A 26095-nucleotide genomic window follows, 5' to 3' on the forward strand; every position below is an offset into this window, starting at 1 on the left:
AGGCAAAAGAGACTTGACTTATTGACTTATTACCAGCCAAATCAGAGCAGAGTAATGAAACATAAACCCAAATTTTAGAACACTTTTCTCCCACCCTCCCTACTTCCTGGACTTAGTTTCATTTCACCGGTTAAGGCCGAGACCATCAACGATGGTGGTGGCGCCTCTGGGATGAGAGATCAGGGAAGGGGAGAAGGTGTGGGGGCATGGACGGGGACATGGAATGGCATTGGCTCTGTCAAACACGTGGGAAGCTTCTGGCAGATCCACCCCTGTAGCGTCTCCCTGCTGCCGAAACCCTGCCACATAAACCCAATACATACATACATACATAACTGATGTTTGAAGGGCACATTATGGGAAACATTTAGCTGTGATAAATAGGTGAGGCTTTACTTCGTGCGATTATTAATCCCCTGAAAACTTTTGAGACTGAACGTTTGCCTTGATTCAGTGAAAAGAGTTTTTTATATGCCACTGCATATGTGAAAGGCAGCAATTGTATTCACGAATAAGGGCAAATTTTCTGACTTTGATCCGAAATTTTGCTGCAGAGAGTGCTATGGGCAATGTCAAGTTTCGGCTCTGTTCTGGTAACTGGGTAATAAATAGACACTTTACAAGAAAAATGTGGCAAGGGAGAGCACAAATGCTCTTGGCAGAGCTCTGGGGCAGCTGTCCCGGACTATGTCCCCGTAATAAATAATTTTAGGAATAATGCACAAGGAAAGCTTTAGGAAATCTGTAGTTCTGGTGTGCAGCCAGTCATTACCTCACCTCCCCTACTGCACACAGGCCGGTACGTGAGTCTCCACCAAGGATTCAAGACGTTGAGGCAGTGGAGATTTCCTTCCGGGCCGCCCCACTCCTTGCACTACCCACGCAAACCACACGTCCGTGTCCGTGGGAGGGAGGGGCGGTTCGTGCCAGGGAAACAAGACTCCCGCCGCTCCCGAACGTTGCTGCACACGCCGCTCCACCTGCGGGGCCGGCTCCTCCCCGCGGCCCGGCGGGCTCCGGAGGCGGCTGAGGGCTCCTGCGCAGGTACCGCGTCCCCCCGGCCGCTGCCGGGGCAGGGACGGCCGAGCCGAGCCGAGCCGAGCCGAGCCGAGCCGAGCCAGGCCGGGCCGAGCAGGTCCGCAGGGCAGGGAGGACCCGGCGAGGGCTGCCCGGCGGCGCGTCCTGTCCCGTCCCGTCCCGTCCCGTCCCGTCCCGTCCCGTCCCGTCCCGTCCCGTCCCGTCGCCATGGGGACGCAGGGCGGCCCTGCCCGGGCACACCACGGTGTGTCCTCCCCGGCCGAGCAGCGCCCGGGGCCCGCGGGACTCGGGGCGGGCCCCGCCGCCATCCCCAGCTCCCCTGTGGATGCGCCCCGCTGGATGCGGGGCTGAGCCCGGGCGGAGCGCACCCTGCCGGGGCATCTGTCCCGAGTGCCGCCTCTCCCTGCGGCTGCCGGCAGGAGCTGGCTCTGACCCCGACACCCAAATCCCGAACGTCCCAAGTGCCTGCTGGCACTGCCGGCTGCTGGGGCTCGGAGCGTGTTGCAGAGCTTGCCTGGCGGGGACCGTCTGGTGCCGGAGCTCATCTCCCTTGCTAAAGCTCAGGACAACTAGCAGGAACAGTTTTGTAGTGTTCGCTCGTGTTTAGGCGTGCAGCTTTGCCTATGGAAGGAACCACTGCAAGCACCCAGTGACATCAGTGCTCCTCGCAGAGGTTTCCGGACTGCCGCTGATGCCTGACTTCACTTGGCCGTGGTCTCCTGCGGCTTTTCATTTTGCTGCCAACGTTAGATCACACTAGTATGAACTGAATCAATATGGAATAGATTATTTTTTCCCATTAAAAGATCAATTCTACAGTATTCCACTCGTGAAATAACATCACATTTTACAAAATCATGTCCTAATCCTGCACAGTACTCTTATTTCCTTCTCATGCATTAACTTTAGGGTGCACTGTGCATTCCTTTAGGAGACACTCGTAAACTTGCTGCTTATTAAAAGTTAAGATCTGCGGTAATTTGCATACTTCCAGGATATAATATTTTTAGGAAGAATCAACCACAGTAACGTTACAAAAAGTAATAAAAATTACAGTCTTAAAAGGTAGTGTCTATTTCAGTAGCACCAATTCACGTTAAAGCACTGCCTATTTGCACTACTAATTTGAGGAATTTTTATTTTAGTCACCGCTCCAAGACGAATACATCATGGATAAGTATGAAGTCATTAAACAAATTGGAGAAGGATCTTTTGGCAAAATATTCTTGGCAAAAGGAAAAATGGATAATGAGCAGTGTGTTATCAAAGAGATCAATTTAACTAAGGTAAACCAACAAAACCTGAATTGCATTTACCAGATTGTGCTACTCGCATTTAGCTGGGTATGAACTTAGGTTATATTTTATCTACTTTGTAGCTCCATCTCAATTATGTAGAGCTAAGCTTTCCAAAGACTATATTCTTTGCTAATTTATTATTTTAAGAACATAGATTAAATACATATTTTGATATTAAATCTTTGCTTCTTACTGCATTTTTGTTCTTTTCAAAGCTTCTTTCTGCCTACAGTGTGTGGCACTGCCTAATTCCAATTCTGTAATTGTTGATTCAACTATGATGAAAATATTGCCACTAAAATCACAATTCTTTGGTAAATTTCTCTGAGCTTTTTAATTTCCTTGTTTCCCACATCCATATTTTCAGACATGAGTAATTCACAGTGGAGTCCTTCCAGTTCTCATTTATGTTTATGGCAGTTCCATTCATCTCATCTGATTTTAAGTTTCCATTCTGTTGCTGTCAGCACTTGAGCTGACACCCTTTCAAGGAGAATAAGAGAATTAAAACTTTTTAGGAAGCTGTTGATAACGTGTTTTAGATTTCTGATTTAGGAGCTCAGTTGGGCATTGAAACTTCTGTCTTCCCACTGACTAGAGGCAGTTTAGGGCTGCTTGCTCAGGTGTTAAGGGAATACCATGGCTCTATCTGGTTCCATAAAGGCAATTAAAATCTCTGTGATTTCAATACAGGGTTTTTAACAGTCAGTTTCAACGAGTGCCTACATGCTTTTGACAGGTCTGTTGCTATTCTGGGCCACCCCAGTGAATTTCTAATACATTAGAAAATTACAGTAGAAGAAAGGGTTCTAGAAAGAGCTGTATGTATTCCAGATTCAAACCTGGAAGAGCTCATACATTAATAATGACAGCTAAATGAAAAGATAGATAGCTTCTCTCTCTGCTCATGACCAATAAACCGCATGCATTTCTAATCTTAGATTTTGATGTACAGCTAGAAGAATGGCTGCTAATGAAATATTACTGTGAATCCCAGTTGTTCAAAAATCAGAAGCTGGAGGCAGAAACTTGCTACTTTGAAGTCAAAAGATTTTTTTTTATATAGTAGAGTGTGTTTTACCCAGTTACTGATTTTTTAATCTTTAGGGATTACATTTCAAAAATATTTCTTAAGAATGAGAGTTAGAAACTTTATAAATCTAAGAGGACATTTTGAAGGATAGATACTCAGAGAAATTAATTTTTAAGTAGTATTGATGGAAGTGTGGTCATAATAAACTAAATGGAAGTTTTCCATTAATGTAACATGGCACAGAGTTTGCCTGAAGTGTTACAACAACAAGTAACACCAGTAAAATGAAGGATTTTTTTCTTTTTACTTTGATCTTTTGACATCATCTCTGTTAACGTTACAGAGTCATCTACATCCATACTCTTCAAATTCCTAAAGGACTTCTTTAACTTTAGAGTTCAAATCCTTAACTTAAGTTTAAAGGTATATATTTACCTGTTTGTAAAATGTCAAAATTGGGTTTGACTGCAGTAATGTTCCAATACACTTTCAAACATACACTGCAAATTTATTCTTTATGTGATATATACTTCATGTTTTATGATGTTTCTACATTGTCTTGGTACACTGTATTTTTGTATTAGTGGGAATAGTTTGGTAATGATGTAACTTTTTGAAAAGGGTTAAATGTATCATTGCTAGCATTTAGTTTCTTAATTCTCTGTAGATGCCTGTGAAAGAAAAAGAAGCCTCTGAGAAAGAAGTCATTCTGCTGGCCAAGATGAAGCATGCAAATATCGTAACCTTCTATGCTTCTTTGCAAGGTTTACTTTTAAACTTTCTGTTTTAATTGTGGTGAAAGGAGTGGAAGGCAGGAAACCTACCCTGCTAGTGGTGACCACCCTTAGCCCTGTTCCTAATGCCTTACTTAAATGTGGGTAAAGGTCTCAACTAGAAATGGGCATGAGGCATCAAATTCAAGCATCGCTTCCTTTTTTCACACGTGTGAGTGGGTGCTTGGAATGGATCCTGGATCCTGAGGTGTCTGTACTGTACAAGTTGAACTTTAGTCGTGATTTTTTTATGGGAGTCCAAAGTTTTATGGGTATTTTCTAGGAGTTTCAACAGAAGAGAGCATTTGAGTAAAGCATGGAACAGACTGATCAAATAGGACAAAAGGCTAATGAAATAGGCAAGAAATAGAATGATCATGATCTGACCTCAGGTTCATCTTTATTTTTTTATCCCCATCATGTACATATGACATTATATGGTTATGATACATGCATCACATATGCATGCACATATATATACATACTTATGTATGCATATACATAGACACAGACAAAACAGGCAAGCACATAAAAGGCCATTAAATAGAAATGCAATCTATAAATACATCTGAAAATGTATTTCAGCATCTGGAATGTAAAAACAGTGTTGGCATTTCATACATTGAAACAGCACTATCTTTCCAGTGATCCAATATCAATCTCATAATGCTATGCTAGTCTTTTTTCTTCAGATGTATTTTGAATTGTCACTCAAGGATAAATAATTCTTCAGGACTGAAACAAATAGAAGGAATTCTATTCACCAGGAAATCAAATTCCCTGTATTTATTTTTCCTTTGATATCTGCCATAAGCAGTGCCTTATGCAATAAAAGCTGTAGTTGCAGCTTCTGTTCAAATTGTTGTCTGTGACCAGGACTGTAAATGTTTTAGGGGACATGTACATCAAATAGTCTTCTGACGCCAGAAAGGTAAGAATAGGTTGAATTTTTATATTAAGCAGGCCTTGCTGGTTTTTTGGGTTTTTTTTGCTTTTTGGATATTGTCTACTTTTAACCTTTCCCCTAAGCCTTACTGCATACTTAGAGCAAAAAACCTGAACTTCGAAGCATTCTGCTGAGCTTCCTGTGAGAGCATCTGTCAGTGTGGTCTTTTGAGGATTTCCTCATATATTTAATATTTTGCTGAATCTCCATTTAAATATATTTTCACATCCTATTTTTGCATCAGGTTTCACTAGAAGTATCCATTTTTTCTCAGTTGTTCTTTGAAATGGATTAGTAGGTAGAAGTTAACTGCTACCTCTTGAAAGAAGGACCATAAAAATAAAAATAAGTTGTTGCTGTGATAATGAATAATACAGGAATAAAGGCAAAATTATGATTTTCCTTTCAGAAAAGAACAAACTATATATTGTGATGGAATACTGTGATGGTGGAGATTTAATGAAGAGGATAAATATGCAGCATGGAGTGCTGTTTGATGAGGACCAGGTGAAAGATTTTCTTTAAAGTGGAGAACATAAATGAGACACATTTCAATTATTCAGTAATGACTGAACTTTTAAAGAAAACTTTGTTAATTTTAGTTGGAGTGTAGGAAGGCTTTTTAGCACTCTTTAAGATCTGAAATTAATTCATTAACAGTATGATGATGACTTTTTAAATGCCCCCTTCCTCCTATTGCTCTTTGCATTGTAGATGTACTTTTTCTTTACATTAGTAAAATACCCATTAAACCATGAAGATCTTCTTTTAAATAATGCTTTCCAATTATGGGGAGGATGTATTATATATGAATTCTTAATTTCTTGGTGCTATTTGGATTACGACATAGCCTCCTTTATGCTGAAGTCTTTGGTAAATCTCTCCTTCATTTCATTTTGGTCAAAACTTCTCTGATGCCATTTAGATTGTTAAATCAGCACGGAGAAACAAGCCCAGATATGACTGCTTTTGGGCCATGTTAATGTATATTTTATTTTGTAAATAGGTGAGTATAAGTATTGCAATTCACAGAAGTAGAATTTCACACTAATCCTTATTTACTCCTTTATTTTTTTACTTACTCTTAGCTTTCTGAAGGAAATTTTCTTTATGTAGGAATTAGTGGATTGAACTCTGGGGTTATTTAGTCATAAATAAAATATACTTTTGCAGGTACAATGAAATTTTGCTTAGAAACCAAGGAGATAGTATCCAACCTGCTAGTGGAAATATACTCTAAGGCATAAAATTGAAGAAAAAAAAGTATTGTGACTTTTCTTTTTGTTTTAGTAGTAAAAGAGAAGCTCCTTCTCCTGGTGGAGATGTCAGTTGAAAGTGAATTACTGGTTCAGTAATAATGAATTTTAAGATCCTATTGGGAGTCATTCTAGAGGCAGAGAGAACATGAAATGAAATAAAGAGAGGACAAACCCACAGATCATGAAAGCACAAAGGAGAGAACCAACACAGAAACCCCTTGACAATGACACAGAATAATACATATCCAAAGCAAGGCAAAAGAAATACAGACAGGAGAATGAATTACAGAAACTAATACCATATCTGCTGATCAAAGAAACTAAAGAAAATTTTCCCAATTTAACATAATAGTATTAAAATATTTTTATATTTTCAAATGTACTTCTGAGAAAGCCTCATTTGTGCTATCAGCCCTAATCAGGAAATCATCTTTTTAATGCCAAACATTGCTAAATAGAAGGTTCTCTATTACTTGAATCAAAGTCTTTCATCTGCATGAATTTTCCTAAACAGAGAAGTATATCAGCAGGTTATAGTTTTGTTTCTGAATTTAGTCCAAAAGGCCATTAAGAAGACATGTCTATATTGGAAGTTAAATATATGTTTGAAAGCTGTACTGGATCAGGATAAAGGATAAACACGTGTGCTTACTTATTATGCAAGTTTCTTCATAGCTTTCTTCTTTCATAACATTTCAGTCCTTTTTTTTTTTTCTCCTTTTTTTTTTTTTTTGTGTGTGTGCACCTGGACCACATTCAGTAGCACTGCAAATACTACTGCTGCGTGGTATGAGTTCCATCACTGAGGATTAAGAAGCCACTTCCCAATTCTGTCTTAGTTATTTACACTCCCTTTCTTCTTAAAAAATGTCTATTATTCTTACTTTCCTTTGGCATGATTCTTCAGTCCCTGTTCAAGTGTATGTCCTGGCACAGTCAGGGAAAACTTGATGGGGATAAGGGAAGTAGGGTAGGTATCTATTCCCGTTTAGTTTAGTGGTAGCACTAAATGGAAAGGAAAAGTCTATGGCATTAGCTTTAAAAATACATTTTTTACTGGTTTACATTGTATATATTCTATATATTTTAGATTTTGTTGTTGTCTTTATTTTATATATTTCAGGAAGATGCCCCATTACAGTCACACAGATTTATAGGTACTTGTCTGTAACTTTCATTGTAGATTCTCAGTTGGTTTGTGCAGATCTCCTTGGGCTTGAAGCATATTCATGACAAGAAGATTTTACACAGAGATGTAAAAGCACAGGTACTAAAAGTGGTACTGGAGAGGGGGTTGTTTTGTCCTGTGAAACATATGTTTAAGAAGTTCTGCTATCTTTCATTATCACATACTGTTTTTGGGTTTATTTGCAGAATGTTCTTCTTAGCAATAATGGAAAGGTAGCAAAGCTTGGAGACTTTGGCATAGCAAGACAGTTGAACAGGTAAGCTCAGTTTTTAATCAGTCTGTGACCTGCACAGAAGAGGAATATTTGTGAGTGTCCAGAATGCAACCTGAACATGCAAATTGTTTGTGGACTGTGCTTGCTCAAGAGGTCTGGGATACAAATGGTCTGATGCTACATTTTCTCCTGTTATCCTAGAACGTGCCATCCTGCCTGGAACCACAGATGTATGTAGCCTAGTAACTGAACTTCTAGTAACTGAACTGGACTTCTGCTAGGTGTAGGACATAGGGTGAAGCAGCTACAGCCTTTGCCTATTGTCTGTGGAACTGACAAGAAGCGATTCTTGAGGCACAGTTGCTGCCCATGCAGCTATTGATAATAACTTCTGTTACCTCATAAAAACAAAAGTGAAGAGCATTTAAAACTAAAGAGAGAGTAAAGGAAGAGGGTTTGGACATGTGTGTCCTCCAAGTTGGAGCCTCTGTTAATTTTTAAAAAATACCCAGAATGGCAACCAGGACCCGAGAACATGGCATGGTTGGCCTTGCAGCTGTGTTCTTCTCCCAAAAAGAGAGGCCTTATCTTTAATGACTTTGGGGACAAGATTGGCCTATCCTGTGTAGTGGCCAGGTGTGGCCAAAACATGCCAGGGGCATGATAACAACAGGAAAATGCTTAGAACTGATCTCCTTTTGTTATTTTTTATTATCTTTGACAGAACTCAACTCTCAGCATATAAACTACTGATGCCCAAAGTACCTTCCTTTGGAAGTGTTCTGGCATAGTTGCTGTAAAGATTGCTTCTACACAGCAGAACAGTACCTAGCAGATAGGAACTAAACCTCACAAGTTGAATGTCCAAGTCCATTTACAAAAGTATATAATAGGCTTATACAACAATATAATTGGAGCTTGACAGTATTTCTCCTCCTGTAACAAGTGAATTAAGTTTCTGTGGTGAGTTGACCCTGTCTGGATACCAGGTGTCCACAAAAGCTGTGTCACTCCCCTCTTCAGCTATACAGAAGAGAGGAAATGAAATGGAAGGCTTGTGGGCCAGGATAAGGACAGGGAATTGCTGTGCTTTCTGTTGAATTGCAAACACTCCCCACTATTAAAATAGTGGGTCATCTTACACAGAACTGGGAAATTATGTAGTTTTTCATAGGATGTTCCATTATTGAACTGTTTGGAGAGCAGATGTAATGTCCCCCATAGGCTTTTAACCTGGGGCAGAGAAGCCTGTAGTTGTTTTATGTAAACTTTTTCAGTGTGTGAACCTTTTTGTTCATTATGTTTCGTTAGTACTACAGAGTTTGCCCATACCTGTGTAGGCACCCCCTATTACCTTTCACCTGAGATATGTGAAAATCGACCATACAACAACAAAACGTAAGTCTCTGTCTTTCCTTCCTACGTGTGTGAGGATGAAAGAACTCACTTTAGTAATATGGTTTAAATCAGTATTTGTGTAGAGCATGGGAATTTCTCATGGTGACCTATTGTGAAGTTTTGCACTATTGTGTACAATAATCAGGTGCATCATTGGACACAACTACCTTATACTATACAACAATGTAACGTAGTATTTTGACTCACAATGTCCAAAATATAGCAATCATCACTTTGCTGTGATTAATCTACAGGCTTAAAATATGTTTCGGCTTTATAAAATTACTTATACTTTAAACTCTATTTTAATACTTTTTGTTAGGAGTGGTGGGAAATGTAAGCCAGTATTATTTCCTTTCTTAATCTGCCTTCTTCATGAATTACTAAATTTCTCTAATTTCCAAGATGTAATAACCAATGCATCTTTACAGTTCCAAGTTAGTGAATTTTTGATACACTCACCATTTATAAAAATACACTAAAATAAAAGCTGCTAGTTTGGCTACTTTGGAAATTTGCTGTATCCACTTGCAGGAAAGACAAATAGGCCTGAGGCTTACCACAAAATATCAGATAAGAAACACTGCAGGGTCAGGAGGTGAGTGGGCCTAGACCCCCTTTCTGTGTGGGGAGTATGATCAATACCAAATGCTCTGGAGCTCAGAGCAGCATCTCAGCTCTGAGGTGCTATTCAGACAAGTTTACTCCCTTATTGTCTCCTCAGCTATCAAATTAGCTTTGTCCTTCATCCTGCTAGAAATATTAGGCAAACTTCCTGTATCATGTGCCTTTTCCAATTATAATGATAAAACCTAATTAGATACCATATAAACATTGGTGCCACAACTAAAAAAAAAAAATGTTTAGTTGTTCTTTTTAGTGCATCTTAAGAAAAAATAAAATTTGCACCAGTCTGTGGCAGAATAATGGTAATAAATTTGGGAGCTGAGAAGAGCTGATTACATGAGTGAAAATAATATAGACTTTTCACTGAAACTTTAATTACTTCTTATTCACAGAGATATTTGGTCTCTTGGCTGTGTGCTTTATGAGCTGTGTGCACTAAAGCATCCTGTAAGTACTGTACAATCGGCTCATTACCATATTGTTCAAAAATGTAGTGGTCACCTTGCAAAGCCTGTAGTAGTAATAATAGTATTCACCGTCAGCTACAAGAGTTATTTTCATCTTATTTAGTGACATTGAAGAATGACTGCTAGTATTTAACTTTTCATATTGTATCTGTTTTGTGCATGATAAAATAAAAAGTATTATGTTGTATTTCTATAACTTACATATATGCATGTGTGGGTACATACTTTGAACAAGTATTTGCTCTTTAAAAATTACTAAACTTTCTCAAGACAGATGAATAATGGCAAGAATTAAAGACAGGCTTCAAGGTTAGGCTTAGGCATATAATTTCACTCATTTCTGTTTGAAAATACCAGTCTATACTTATTAAAGAATCTAAACCCCACATTTCCCCAGAAAGTGGTTTGAGTAGCTGGAAGGATTTTCCTAAAAGAAACAGATTTTGTTTGAAAGCACATTTATGTCAGAAAATAACAGAGATAACATCTTCAGGAAGTTGAGTTGTCCTCATCCTGGTCTGAACCTTAGGTAATCCTCAGCCTGTGACTATTACATGGAGAAGGGAACACAGCAGAAACTAATCTTGACAGCAGGAGAGAGATCAAATTCCTGGGACCAGCAGATGTTGACTTTTTGCTGAGCTCGAATGGGGGAGAAGGTAGAGCAGCATTAATGGAGCAATTGTGCTGAGCTAGGAGCAAGGGGGATACTCCTGAGGAAAACTGCTGATTTCACAGAGCAGCAAAATGTGAAATATTACTTTGTATGAATATTAGGTGCTTTATTCTGTATTGCTGCCCACTGTTTCAGTGTGAGGGCAGTAACTCAATGCAGACATAGATAGGAAATGCAAGTGAAACTAAGGTGAATTCAATTCTACCACCTTCAAAATACCCACATAAATAAAAGGGTGATTTTAGAAAGAACTTGGGTTTTTGCCTAAGGCCCTAAAAACTATACTGATACTGGCCTTTTAAGAGATCTAGTAAACTGAGAGGACTGAATTACCTGACTGGCATCACTTGTTAAAAAATCAGGAGTGTGTCTTCGTTCTGGAGGGAGCACAGAATGCAGAAGTTGTTGGGTGAAGTGAGGTTTTGAAGAGGAGCCCTGTGAAGACAGTGTGTATGTAGATCTCTGTTGGACAGCTTTTGGCAAAACACATCATGTTTCATTCTGGAAGGATGGGCTTTTGTGTTACTGTTTGACAGCAGAAGGTGAATGAAACTCTTCCAGGTACAGAAGTCAGTAGACCTTTTAGTTGTGCAGCTGAAACCAGAAAGCACAATCAGAGAGTGGCTATATTAATTTTCCACAGCAAACCGTGGTTAGCAAGGAAGGATTTGTGAAGGGATTCCACAGCACAGGGCTTCTCCTCCCTACTCCCCTCTGTCAGACCCTGCCTGGAGTCCTGCATCCGGCTCTGCAGCCCCCAACAAAGGAAGGACATGGACCTATTGGAATGAGCCCAGAGGAGGGCCACAAAAAATGATTAGAGGGCTGAAACGCCTCTCCTACAAAGACAGGCTGAGAGAGCTGGGGCTGTTCAGCCTGGGAACAGGCTCCAGAGAGATTTAGAGCAGTTTTCCTGTGCCTAAAGGGGGGCCTGAAAGAGATGAAAAGGACTTTGGACAAGGATATGTATTGATAGGACGAGGGAGAATGACTTTAAACTGAAAGATGGTAAACATAGGTATTAGGAAGAAATTCTTTACTGTAAGGGTGGTGAGGCACTGGCACAGGTTTCTCAGAGAAGCTGTGGATGCTCCATCCCTGGAAGTGTTCAAGGCCAGGTTGGATGAGGCTCAGAGTAGCCTGGTCTAGTGGAAGGTGTCCCTGCCCATGACAGGGAGGTTGGAACAAGATGATCTTTGAGGTCCCTTACAACCCAAACCATTCTATGACTGTGTCAACAAGTACCTATTTTCAAGTTAGAGTGCATAGTCCATCATTTCTGAACCAGCAATATTTACTGTCCTCTTTTTATTGTTTTCCCTAATTAAGTTTCAAGGCAATAGTTTGCATGAACTGGTGCTGAAGATTTGCAGAGGACGTTTTCAGCCAGTGTCTCCTAACTATTCCTATGATCTGAGGATATTAATTTCCCAGTTATTTAAAATATCTCCGAGAGATCGACCATCCATCAATTCTATTCTAAGGAAACCCTTCTTGCAGAAGCTTGTTCTCAGGTATCTGCCCCCTGAGGTGAGTGACTACTGCTGCCTGCTGAGAGAAAATAAGTATGAAAGTAGTATGGACAGTTCCATCAGATACTGTTTTTTCGGATAGGTAGCACAGGAAGAACCCAGTCACACTGTGGTGCATAGGAAAAGGCCTTCAGCATCTCACTCAAGAGCCAAGCAGATGCAAGGTAATGATAAAAATATTATGTATCATTAGTTCTGCAGTAACATTTGTTAGTTATGATACAGCTGTTGGCGGCAACTTTCTCCAGCAGTCTCTACTGCACATCTGGATGAAAGGTTTCACCCAAAGCTAAAAGTAAATAGAAGAGAGAACTGCAACAGCAGAACCATTCACCCAGGCAATGCCCTGGTGTCTGGTTCAGGGGAAGGAGAGCTTTAAAACTAGTTCATTAGCTACAGTCATCTAGAAGAGCTGCCAAGTTCTGAAACATATTTAAAAAAACCCAGATTTCCGTAATGAGAGGTTTTGGTCTAGTTTATGTTAAGGAAAACATCCTTACTGTGTGAAAAAAGTGTAAATATTGCAAAACTTACTCCACAGTATTTTACAAAACAATAAAAAGTATTTTACAAGGTCTTATAAATTTGATTAAATTGTGAGACAGTGAAATCTATTTTGATTTAGTGCTCATTGATAGACCAGATTATGTATGCTGTTTCTAAGAAAACATGAATGAGACTAAATGTATGTCTATGAATTGTTGAATATCTGGCGTGTTTCTGGCAGTGTAACTTTGTTCTAATTCTGTATTCTTCATTGTATCAGAAGTCCTCAAATTTATCTTTGGAATATCAGAACAGTTTGAACAGTTCTGTGAAAATAACCTATGTAGTTACTTAACTACACTTTGGACTCTCCCCCATCCCTGCCCAAATATTTATCAGTAGTGTAGGAACCTATGTTATTTTTAAAATTACTTTCAATGAGGTTTATCTGCCCACACAACTAGTGCAATTTGGACAGAAACCTCAACAAGCAAATAACTTAGGCACTTAAAAAAAAAAATCTCTGGTCATTTAATCATAGTTTTAATACATTTTATCTCCCAAACATGATACTCATGATTCAGTGTGCAAAATGAATCAATAAGATCTTCTTTACATAAATGTGACAAACCATGTTTTTCAAAGCATGTCATTCTCAGAATGAAAGCAGAATGCCTACGAGGTGTGAGGTATGGTGAAGTTGGTGAAAGGATGTAAGGAATGTTTATTGACCCAACCTGTCAGTGTTAGGTGTGGGCATCCTACTATGGTTTGCAATCACATGATCATTAATCACATAGAGAGCACAGAATGCAATTTTTAAATCTCTTATTGTTAAAAGCATATAAACTTCAGAAATCAAGAGTCCAGGACCCAGTTTCTTTGGAATCTAGAACAGTGATGACTTTCAAGAAACAAGAATTATTTCAAAGAAATGAATGGAAGCCTCCTTCAAGAGTACAACAGCCTATTATTCAGGTACTGTGTATCCACATTCTCATGTATATATGTATATATATGAGAATATATATATCTATGTGTGTGTTTGTCTGTGTGTATACATATATATACACACAGTCACACACCTTCAGAATTATACATTATGACACACACACATATATAATCTTCAGAAAGCAAATACCTGCACTTAAGGAAGATACTTTAAAATGCTTAAGACAGGAAGATGCATATTTAGCTTAATGCCTACTAAGACAGTAGAGACAGTTAAACGTGTCTGAATCCTCAGAACAGATGTTTGGAAAGCCTAAATGGTAAATACTGAATCTAGGCTGCTTTGGTATGGTCCTTTGTAACCAAAGAATTCCAGCATGCTTTGCATTTATGTTTGCACAAAGGCACATAGGCTCCACATTTGCATTTTTTGCTATAGGAGCAAATACAGTGATCCTGTTGCTTCAGCCCTTCTGACAGCTCATTCATGGGCAAAATCACCAGTACTCACTGCCATTGCCTCAGATGCTTGTCACTGACAGCCTTCTCCCAAATGCAAGCCCAGTTTTTCACAACCACTTTGTCTCTCACTTGTTTTCCACCCCCTCCTTTCCTCAGGTAAGGTATCAGCCATATGCTATGCCCAGCCTCTTTCTTAACATCACTGCACACCTTTATGTTTATCTTTAAGAGCATGCAGTATTACCTTGAATGCTGGTGAACATAAGCACAGTGCATTTAGGATAGGGGAGCCCCCAGATCTACACACTGCAGTTCCATGAGCTTAACTGCTGATAGGGAACATGGAATTGCCAGAACTTCATCCATCATGCAATCACTGACACTTACTATGAATAATACTGGCCCTTTGTGGAACATAGGACTTTGTTTTCCTCACAGTTACATTTGTTCCAATGCAAATCCAGACATGGATTAAATTGCAAAGGTAGTTTCCTTTCACTGTGCACTGCTATAATCAAAGGCAGAATATTGCCCACTGTGTTTTGACCTACATGGGGAACGTTTCCATATTCTTTCAACATCCAGTTAAATAGTGTGCAGGGTTCCAGGGATACTTGCTTAGTGCCATACTTTGAAGGTGTTTCTTCAGGATTCACAGAATCACAGAATGGTTGAGGTTGGAAAGGACCTGTGATCATTACCTTGTTCACACCCCTGCTCAGGCAGGGTCATCTCGATCCAGTTGTCCAGGACTATGTCCAGCTGTCTGTTGAATATCTCAAAGATGGAGACTCTAAATCCTATTTGGGCAACCTGTGCCTCACCCTCAGGCACCCTCCCCCACAGTGAGAAAAATGTTTTCTGATGTTCAGAGGGAACCTTCTGTGTTTTAATTTGTGCCCATTGCCTCTGGTTCTGTCACTGGGTACCAGCGGAAGGAGTCTGGCTCCATTCTCTTTGCACCTTCCCTTAAGGTAGATATAACCATTGGTAAGGTCCCACCTTCAGGCTAAACAGTCTGAGCTCTTTTAGCTTTTCCTCATAGGAATAATGCTCCAGGCCTTTCACTGGACTTTTTCAAGCTTCTAACTGTCTCTTTTGTTCTGTTCTGGAGAGCTCAGAATTAGACACAGCACTTCATGTGTAGCCTCACAAGTGCTGAGCAGTGCAAAAAGATCACCTCTCTTGACCTGCTGGGAATACTTTTACTAATGCAGGCCAGGATGTCATTCACCTTTCCAGCAAGGGCACAATGTTGGCTAATGGTCAACTTGTTATCCACCAGGCCCCCCTTCTTCCTCTCTGCCAAGCTGCTTCCCAGCTGGATGGCTCCCAGCATATACTGGTGCAGAGTGTATTTTGCACTTGCATTGTTGAACTCCATGAAGTTTCTATCATCCCATTTCTCCAGCCCTTTGTGGTCCTTTTGGACAGCAGTACAGCCCTCTGGTGTACCAGCCACTCCTCCCAGTTTGTATTATCAGCAAACTTGCTGAGGGTGCCTGTACAGGAGACAAATCCCTCTGCAGATACCCCTGTGGGGGGCCCCTGGCATTTTCTTTGAGATAAGAAAAACTACTTGCTTAGAATGACTCATGCTAGGAAAAATGTAAGCTCTTATTCTTATCTTTTTAGAATATTATTGGTTAGGTTTGATTCTTTATAATTGGTTGTCCCAAACAAAGAAAGATAATGTACTTGGCCAAAGTGTGTTAACCCTGTTTTCCATTGGTTTACTTGTGATCCCCCCAAACCCTATAAATTACATGTGTGATCCCCCATCTTTGGATTTGTGGCCTGACCCCTTCAGGGATAATAATAAAGCCTGTGGAAAAAGTCTGAGCTGCTCTCCCGGTCTTTTTATGCTGCCTGGAAACTACAGGTTTCTGTGAGAAACCATGAAGCTGAGTGCCTGAAAGGCCAGCACTCACAAACCTTGGAACTTTCCCCTGCCCGACAACAACTGGGCAGGGGACACAAGAAAAAGTTACAGGTGCCCTCTCCCCTGTGATCTAAATCATCAGTGAAGATGTTGAACTCTAGTTACTGGCCTTCAGCTATGCTTCATCCTGTGATCACTACCCTCTGGGCCACTTTTCAAGCAATTTCAGTGCTTGCTCATCCCACCCTCAATTCATCAGATTCTCTGTGAGGATTTTAAGGCATACAGTCAGTCAAAAGCCTCCTTGAAGGCAGTTGCCTGGTAGGAAATGTTCCCTTGCTCTCCCCTTGTCTGTCAAGGCAGTCATTTAATTGTAGATCGTTAGTGAGTTGGTCAAGCATGACTTCGTGGTTCCTGCTTCACTAGTCACAGTTCTCAGTCCTCTGGCATTTATTTGGATAGACTAATTTGTTCTTCCTGCTGCTTGGGATTCCCATACTTCTGGATACTGTCCTGTAAAACCTACTTCACTGAGGAATGAGATAAACACTTTTTAAGGTTACTTCTTCCTTGGGAACTTTTCTGACAGTTGGAAACTTTCTTCTTATACAGATAGGAAGTTATATTCTGCTGTAATCTGGACTGTACCACAGATACATGAGCCTATTTTCAGTGTATCTAAGAATGAAAGTGCAGAGGAATCGTTATTGTATTTACCATCTGTGAAAGTGATACTTAGATGCATTTACATTCATGTAAGAAAGTAAGCAAAATTTAGCATTTTTCTCATGCACCATATAGTCTCCCACAATGGAAAAGTTTGTGGATGTCTGACCACAGTTATATCATGCAGTGGCAGCTAGGTGATAATCTTCTCTCCCATTGTTCTTATGAGAAATGGAAATGACAGTCTTGTCTCAAAGCAGAAATACAGGGGTGTTTCATCACAGTCAGGGCTTTGAGAAATGATAGCCCAACTCTCACATGCACATAATCAAAGAGATGTGAAATGAAGCAGCACAGTGCTCCCCTGAAAGCAGCCATCAATGCCTGTACTGTCCAAAACTACATCCCAGGTTCCCCTTGCTATCACATGTCAAAATGAGGCTCTCCTGGAAATAATTCAGTGCTTTAGGCTCTGGAACAATGAAGTGACTCTAGGGCAAGGACACTACAAAGCTCCATGCTGACTCACTCACACAACACTGTGGGCTCCTGCTTAATGACAGGAGCTGATGGAACAGGGGGAAAGAAAAATGTTGAGATCACATAAGCCCTGAGAAGTTTGGGAGTTTCTGGGTTATAGTTGAAAGGATTTGGAAAATTATCAATACCATAGACATGCCATGCATATTACCATGCAACTCAGACTGAGAAGTACAGGAGATGAATTCAAACTTGTGCTGCTACAAATGAGTACAGGTAAAATTACATTTTTTATTATATTTTCAGCCACAGACCTCCAGATTTAATGTGGCAGAGAGGCCAGAAAGCTTTAGAGTACATGGCCATTTTGGTCATTACTACGAGGAGCTTGACAACTTGCAAAGGAAAGCTAATGCACATTATGACCTTTCTCATATCAGCCAAAGAGTTGAAGATTGCATTAAACTAAAAGGACGAGTTGCACCTCCACCACCCAACTGGTAAACATTTCACCCTATTTATATCTGTCTTGTGCATTTTGAGCTATCAGCCTTCCTGAATAAGTAATGCTGGGCACAGCTGATTTAGTGGAATGCCTTCTCTGCTTAGTCTTTGAAATTTTTTCTTTTTTTCTTTTTAATGTAAGTTTGTTACACAGCAACACAATTCCTGTTCCTGTTTGTCCAGAAATTCCATTTGAATTGACCTGGTGTTTCACATTTCATTGTCAGAATGTTTCCTAAGTCTCAGCCCAGTCTTTTACTGGGCAAAAAGTAAAACATAAGCTTTCTGTAGAATCTGATTACACCAAGAACAAAAACTGTCTGTTTTTCACACCAGGAGGAGAATAATACAAAGATCAGAAGGAGTTCTGCGCTGAAGGGAACAGAGTGAGAGGCAGGCCATGAAAGTGGTTCTTTTCCCATGCAGCACTTATATTTCTGTTTCAGATATAAAGACCCTTTCTCTAGCAGTTTATTTACTTCAAAGCTTTTTTGTGGCGAAGCAGAGGTACAACCTTAGGAGATTTCCTGTCCATTCTGTGACTGGCCATTTTGGATGTGGATGAACATTGAAAATATTGAGAAAGAAATTTTGAATACTTCCAAAGCTTTCCTCTAAAGTTGACAGAATCATTAGTTTTCATTCAACAACTACAGTGTTTAGAATGTTTCAGTGACAGATCTTCAGATTTAGAACATCTTTCCTGACCTGAATTTGGTGCCTTATTTAAGGACAGAGTCAATTCAGTTTGGCTCCCTGCGGCACAAGTGGATTCCTGAGGTAGGAAATGAAATAAATGGGCAACAGGGAGCTTACAAGTGACAAATGGTTATTTTATATAAAAAAGCAAAGGAGAAGTTTAGAAACTACACAAAGTTTGACTGATAGAATTAGGCACAGAGGAGAAAGACAACAAAAAGGTTGCTGAATATACAGCCTCCATTTTGACAATTTTCATTCATTTTGAGGACCAGGGAAATCAATTTTGTTTTAATTAATGCTTTCAATACCGTTTATGAAATAAAAGGTGGAAGGGCTTTGCTGTGCTCTTCAAAAGGCTTAAGTAACTGAAGTAATAGGAAAGGGAGTGCTTGGAGAAATGTTTCCTTATTTTACTGTTGTGCCTTATTTACACATATTTTATCCATATTTAAATATTAGTGTAGTGCAAAGCAAGCTCTTGTTTTTCGTATGTGGTAGAACCTAGACAATTATTTGTGCAAAGGTAGCAGAGTCTATGAAATAAAACGTAGTATATGTACATCACTTTCTTCTCTCAGGACTGCAGAATTTCTTCAAAGGCGGTTTGAAGCCCAGCAGTACAAGATTAAAGTGGAAAAACAGATGGTAGGTAAATGCTGAACCACAGAATAAAATCTGTAAAAGAAGGAGAATGAAAGTCCAAAGATGAATTGATGTCTTTTGAACATCAAACTGTAACACCGTCAGGTAGAAGGTTTTGCTCTTCTTCAGCAAATTCCCTGATCTGCTCTGCAATGTTCATCCTGAAGTTTTATTTTCTCATACAAAACTGTAACAGTGTAAAATTGTACTGTGACTTTTTCCTCCAAAAATGTGTACTTGCCTTACTGCATTCTTCAGTGGAACAGGGAGAGTGAATTGAGTGAGCACTGAAGGAGAGGATTCTAAATGAAAGCTCATTTGCTCTGAGATTCATTTGTACATCCATAGGGACTGCGACCATCCTCTGCTGACCCTTATCAACACCAAATAGAGCAGCAGAAAACAAATGAAGAGCATCTCAAAAACCATCAGCAAAACATGTCTAGAAAGAATGAAATGAAAGAACAGGTAATTGCCTAAAACTCTTTTCTTATACTTCTTGACAGTAGTATTCCTTGCATAAGAATTATTTTTCACCATCGATTCTTTTACCATCTTTTAATAGAGAAACAATAATACTTTTATAGTTTTGCTTTTGGGAGACAGGGAAAACAAACCAATACTTCTATCTTATGTGAGCGTACATAAATACATTTAATCTTTCTATCTTTAAAAAAACATATTAAAAACATATTCTACCCTACTATTCTTTAATAGGAATATTTGAAACAATTGAAGAAAATTCGGGAAGAATACCACAGTGAGATAAAAGAATTCAGAGTTAGAGCAGGAGTACTCCAGGTAACAAAGCTCAAGCATATGGGTATTCATACTTACTTTTTTATGCTAGAATATTTTATTAGGAATTTAAATAAACATTTTTTTTAAATGTTCCCTAGGAGAACCAGAAAATACAAGATAAAACCTATCTTGTGAGGCAAGGGAAAGCTGAGCAGCAGCAGTCTGAAAACAAAGATGAATCTGGAACAGGAGAAGAATCACTTCAGGTATCAGTATAATCCCATCTAAATAGATCTTTCTGAACAACTCCCACACTGTCTTTGATTCATTCTCTGGGACAAATCTGCCAATATCAGTAGTATCCACCTCAGTGATCCTGGATCTGACTTTTACTAAAATGAATTCACACCACTTGATGAAATTAAGTGGGTTGTAGGCAGCCAGAGCCACATTAGGAGAGAATTTGGATTCCCAGAAATTTAATAGGAAATGCATGATAATGCAAAAGAAACATTAGATTTTGGGCCTGCCTAGTAGCACTTTGTTTCACGGGCTCTCCATTTTTTGGAGAACTGCATAAAATTAAAATCTGTGAAATGTGGTTTCTTCTGAGGCTGAAGGCATGCACTGATTGCCACAGATCACAGAAGAAGCTGTATACCATTACTTAATTTCCTTTTCTCTGACACATTCTTACAGGAGACATAATAATATGAAAAGGAGTTATTAAATATTTTTAGCTGTTGCCAGGAAACAAGATACTGCAAAACAGGGCTATACTTTCTAGAGGCATAGGTTTCCACTAAAATCTTGATTTTGATCACTTCCAGAGTTTTCCAGAATGAAATTAGTCTGAGTCATCTTGCATGTGATCATAAAAGATGTATTATATCTTGACACAGTTCTGTATCTTTCTAAGATGGGTTTATGAAAAATCAGGGGCTTGAACTTTATGCAAGAATTTCTGTTTTTCTTTTTGCCAGATAAGCCAGAATTGGCAGTGAATGGAATATTCTTACAGATCTATGTAAAGGAAATTTATTACTATACTTGCTACTTAAAGAATTGTCTTTCTTTATGTGGTATGCACATAGTTAGGAAGAGTGTAATTAAAACTGTTTTTTTCTCTCCTTCCAGGATATGGAGGAAAACTTTAAACAAGTCAGACTCCAGGATAGGCAAGATCAAACAATATTAGAAAAGAGACATAACACAAAAGTATCCGTCTTTATTGTATTTTTTAAATTTTCTTGTTATGTCTGTACATTTCAAATTACTGTGTTATCATGGTAGGTCTGGAAATGAAGTGATTTGAGAGTCAATTAAGAGTGCTGGTTTTCTGATTGCTAGAAGTTTATATCAGAAGAAAATAAATGAGCTTTTCTGATCATTTGAGGGAGATTCCCTTTAGATATTCCCACTTAGTAATCAATCTTGACCTCCTCTTTCTTATATCAAACTGCATTAGTAGTGCATTGGAATTCATGTTTATACAAAGTCTAAGGAAAGTCAAGTCAAATTGCTAATTTTAAAATATTTTATTATAAAATGTGATTCCCTATACTGCTTTTTAAATCATAGAAGGAGGTAGGAATTGAATTAGAAATGCACATAAGATACCAGGAATGTTTCTGACCACAAGATCACTGTGGACTAGAAGTCTTTTGTGAAATACTGCATGGAAGCAGTACAGTACTCAGTTTTATTTCTGGTTGACAACCAGCTGTCAGAACCAACTCTGAGTATTGCAATGGTCTGAATTAAGTGTTTATCTAAATTAAAATCAAAATTTAATGTAGTAATTTTAAAATATCACTGAAGAAAAGGGATTATGTTTAAGGAAATATATTTTTGTCCAATGTGTTCAACTTTGGTCTTCTTAAATAGAAGAAAAATATTGTTAAATAGAAGCTATTTTCAACAGAAGAATAATTTTCAAATTTGTAGTTCCGTATAATCTGTGTACTTTTAATTAAATGCTTTTATTTATTAAAACAAATTAATAACATGTGAATTTTCTTTAGGGAGGAGTAAAATTTGAAATTAATTTAGATGTATGTTTTCCTGAGGAGGACAGTATTCAAGAAGCAGAGGTATGTTTTAGTTATATTCAAAGCATTTACATTAGAAATTGGAAACCATGACAGCTCCATAATCTGAGATCTGTTTCCATTACCATCATCCTCTGCCTCTGTTATCATGAAGCTTCCTATTGAGGATTTGTTGTTATGTTGCATATGTTTGCCCTTCTACAAGAGGATAATTGCTCAGAAGAAAATTGGGTGATACTTGGATCAGCCTTTCACATGGTAAAATATGAAGGAGTGCAGATACTTAAATTTCCTAGAATGGGCTTGAGAGGAAGAACTTATTTCAAAACTGAGTTTGTTTGCAAATGCTAAATTTGATTTGTAGATTGTTTTAGTACATTTCTGTTACTTTTCAGAAATGAAGCAGTATTATACCGTTTCACAAAGCAAAAACAACTACAGACAATATTATGTTTTCATTTAGTAAAATTGTATTTGTGGGTTATCTACATGCAATAGCTACCTATTAACATTTTTATTAGAATATTAGAATTTTAAAAATATTCCTAACAGCAACAAACATTTTATTTCTAGTACATATATTTTTAATTTATAAAGCACTATTTTGTCATTCTGTTGTTTCCCATTTCTGTGGAGCCCCATGCAGCCCTCTGATGCACAAATCACAATGTGACTTCTGAGTCCTGCTGCTTCACGTTTTGCTACACAGTTCTCCTGTGCATACGTGAGGTTGGCTGGCAAACACAGTAAAATGAGACGGGATTAGCGATTGTACCGTATTTGTTTACTGCTTCCAGAGTAACTTACTGTTTTTTCAGGTACTAGATAAACTCAATGAGACTTTAACTTCTGTGGATGGTGAGAATCTTAAGGAGAAATTGGTAGAAGTTTATGAAAATCGTACAGACAGTGCTTTGGAAAAACTGTCTGACTGCCCAACAGGTATTTATTGGGGAAATGCAATGCTGAGCATTAATCCTGAAAATTACATAAGAAGTAAATCCAGTAACTCAAGGCTATAGCAAGTTTATTTCATGAGCTCTTTCTTTATATCACATAATATTATAATCACATGGACATGTACTTTACAAAAAACCCAGAGAACTTTGCCTCTTCTTTTTCTTCCTCTTAGAGTCCATACAGGATATGAAAAAACCCAGAAAACATTGGCAACTTGGAGCCCCTCAGACACTACTGAATTTTTTAGCTGGTGCTGATTTGACATCTGCATGTCCTACTATGGCTGAAAATGAACTCGGTGAGAAGGTTTTGGCTTTCAGTGAAAGCAGTGAGCACCTAAAATTCAGCCAGACTGAATTCATCTATACCTGAATGTTCACATGGTCCAGCAGGACTTTGCAAGAGCAGAGGTTATTGCACGTGTTAAGCCATAGGAAACAGTTGTCACCTTCCCCTCTAACACTGCAGTCATGCTGTGTTGCTCATACATATCAAAGCGCTGTTTTATGAATCACTCTGTGGCCTGGGTCAAAATGCCAATCCGTTAAATTAATCATCACCAATTTCTCAGGTCTTGAGCTGCTGACACAACAGGAACTAGGGCAGTGAGTGCCAGTGCCATTCTGGAGTATGGTGAAGTTCTGTTTTCTGTCTGCACACAGTAGTGGTGCCACCACTGTCACGAGTGCCACCTCACCCAGCTGTGGCTGTGGCCATGCTCCACTTTAGAAAAGTACCTAGGCTTCTTACAGCACCACTGTATGTATTTCCAGGCAGACAAGTATCTCCAGTAACTGGTTTCTGCAAACAAGGAGCTCTTCCAGCATTCCAGCATGCTCCACACACCCGAGAGAGACAAAAAATAACCTGAAGAGCTTGCATGAACAGTAAAGATAAAGCAGGATATTATTAATACACCATCTTTTGTTCTTTCTGCCTTAGATGAAAGACCACAGGGCACAAAAGAAACAGGAACTTTTCTTAAGCTCTTTCAAACTAAGAAGCCAACAAGTTTCAGAGCAAGGACTGCTTAGTGAAGCTGCACCTGCTTATTCCACGTTTAATAAGAAGTTACTTAAGCATTAAAACCAGTCTTAAACATTTTTAGTGATGAGTAGTCCAGACTCTTTTTCCCTATCCATCAGGTCAAGTACTTACAAAAAAACAAAAAAACCCCACAACAACAACAACAACAAAAATAAATATCAGGAGTATTCCATAAAGGAAAAATAAAATAGATTCCAGAATTGCACAAAAGGCAGAAATCAGGGTTGAGACTACAAAGTCGGAATCTGACAAAGACAGTACCGAGCTACAGTAACCCTTTAGTGACCTGAGAACCTTGATGTTCTTCAGCTGACCATGTTATCCTGCCTGAAGACATCCCAGAAAACAGGAAGCAGTGGAAACAGACACCACCAGAGACACTCCTGAGCATCTTAGCAAAAGCAGAGCTGTCTGATGATTACTTTATCTGTTTTGAGGAAGACAATGGTAGGATGTTTTTTTTCCTGTAAATTCTGCATGTTTTTCTTTAGTGTAGTATTTCTTCTACCCTTGGCAGAGGGTCTGTGATGAGAAACATTTTGAAGCAGCTAGCAACCTAGAAAAACAGAGACAGAACCTCTGCTCTCTCCCTGAGGTACTGAGAGGCCTCTTCCAGCACGTTGCTGGAAAGCAACACAAAGAAAGCAGGGAAAAGGGCAAGCCCTACTTACAGGCTATTACCTTCATATGTAATTCTTTCATTTGCTTGGGTATACAGAGCAAAACTACTACTGCCAGCAGGCTGGTAGGTACCACGAGCCTGGAGCTAGCCCCTGCAACTGCTTGAAGAACCCTGTAAAAAGCATTTATTCGCATGCATACACGGTGACTTAAATGACAGTGGACACTTTACAACAGGGTCCATGCTGATACAGCTGACACTGCAATTGATTCAAACTCACCTACACTGCAGCCCACTTTCCTTAGGTAACAGACTGTTTAAAAAATTTACTTTTACTTTGTATCAACACAAGTGTGACATTTACATTGTTGTAATTTGAACAACAACGTAACACTTCAAGCATTTTATTTGCCATTCCTTTACATTTATAGTTTTCTACTATGTAACTGAAGAAGTTTTTCATTCTTTACAGAAGGAAGATTAACTCCATTGCCTCCAAAAGAAAAGAAGGAAGATGATTCAGAAACATACTCTGTTGCTGTTGATGAAGGTAGACTTGAGCCAAGATCAGATGATGAAGACACGTAAGTCAAGCACATCAGAAGATTAATCCACACGACTGGACAGTTTTTAGGTTGCATTGCCTAAAGTTTTTCTGTGTTCTTAAAAATTCATAAATAAAATTTACAGAGTCTGCTAATTTAACTTTTAATTCTGGAATTTGCCACAGCCAACGCTGTCATTAAAAATGCTGGCCTTGCAGCTCTTTTCTCTTGCCTTTTAAATACAGGTAAACAATCTGTCAGACAGAAGAAACAGTTGACAATTAGGTGTGTCGCTTGTATATTATTTAGAAGTGTTAAAAAAAACCCCAGAGTCCTTGAACTGAGAAGGGTTTGTAATAAAGTTATATTTGTTTAATTAATATAATTCTCTTGTTTTACTGTGCAGGAATTTTGAAGATTCTGAAGATGAACTCAGACGTGAGCTGGAGGTATCTCTGGAAAAATTGTCAACTTCTCCAGCAGAGAGAACCATGGAGTCTCACAACTTTTCAATAAATACAGGTCAAACAGATGAAGAAAAAATGAGTTTACCTCACAAACTTGGAAAATCTGATGATGATTTAGAAAATAATCATGGGTAATTTGATGTTGATGCACATCATGAAAAAGAATTAAAATTAATAGAAGGCTGCAGTTCTTTTGCTTTTAAGGAAAAATAAACAAGGTACTTTTCAGATGTCTGAATATTGAAAAATCCAGACTGAAATGCTGTTTCATCTATTATTCTGAACTACCTGGACATACCTGACAAGTCTTGCTTGAGCAAGTTTCTGATTGTGTACTCTGTTTAACCATTTTTGTATCATGTAAGCGAGTCTCCTAGTTTGTGTATTTTTTCCCTAGATAAATCAACTCCTTGTTTTAAAAATGTCTTCCAGCTTTT

At 38.8% G+C, this 26095-nt stretch overlaps 1 protein-coding gene across 1 annotated transcript; it reads left to right on the forward strand.

The window, feature by feature from the left end:
* Positions 1-2207: 2207 nt before the first annotated feature.
* On the forward strand, positions 2208-25793 carry NEK5 (NIMA related kinase 5). The gene is made up of 22 exons (XM_062487661.1): positions 2208-2324; positions 4037-4133; positions 5498-5595; positions 7531-7614; positions 7722-7792; positions 9062-9148; positions 10168-10222; positions 12248-12448; positions 12533-12614; positions 13778-13914; positions 17684-17877; positions 19162-19228; positions 19574-19693; positions 19943-20026; positions 20125-20232; positions 21104-21184; positions 21991-22059; positions 22836-22959; positions 23150-23275; positions 24334-24471; positions 25119-25230; positions 25598-25793. Exons 1-22 carry the CDS (start codon positions 2208-2210, stop codon positions 25791-25793), a joined length of 2448 nt encoding a protein of 815 aa, XP_062343645.1.
* The last annotated feature ends 302 nt before the right edge of the window (positions 25794-26095 follow it).

Source organism: Cinclus cinclus, chromosome 2 (genome assembly GCF_963662255.1).
Source record: "Cinclus cinclus chromosome 2, bCinCin1.1, whole genome shotgun sequence".
Lineage (NCBI taxonomy): Eukaryota > Metazoa > Chordata > Aves > Passeriformes > Cinclidae > Cinclus > Cinclus cinclus.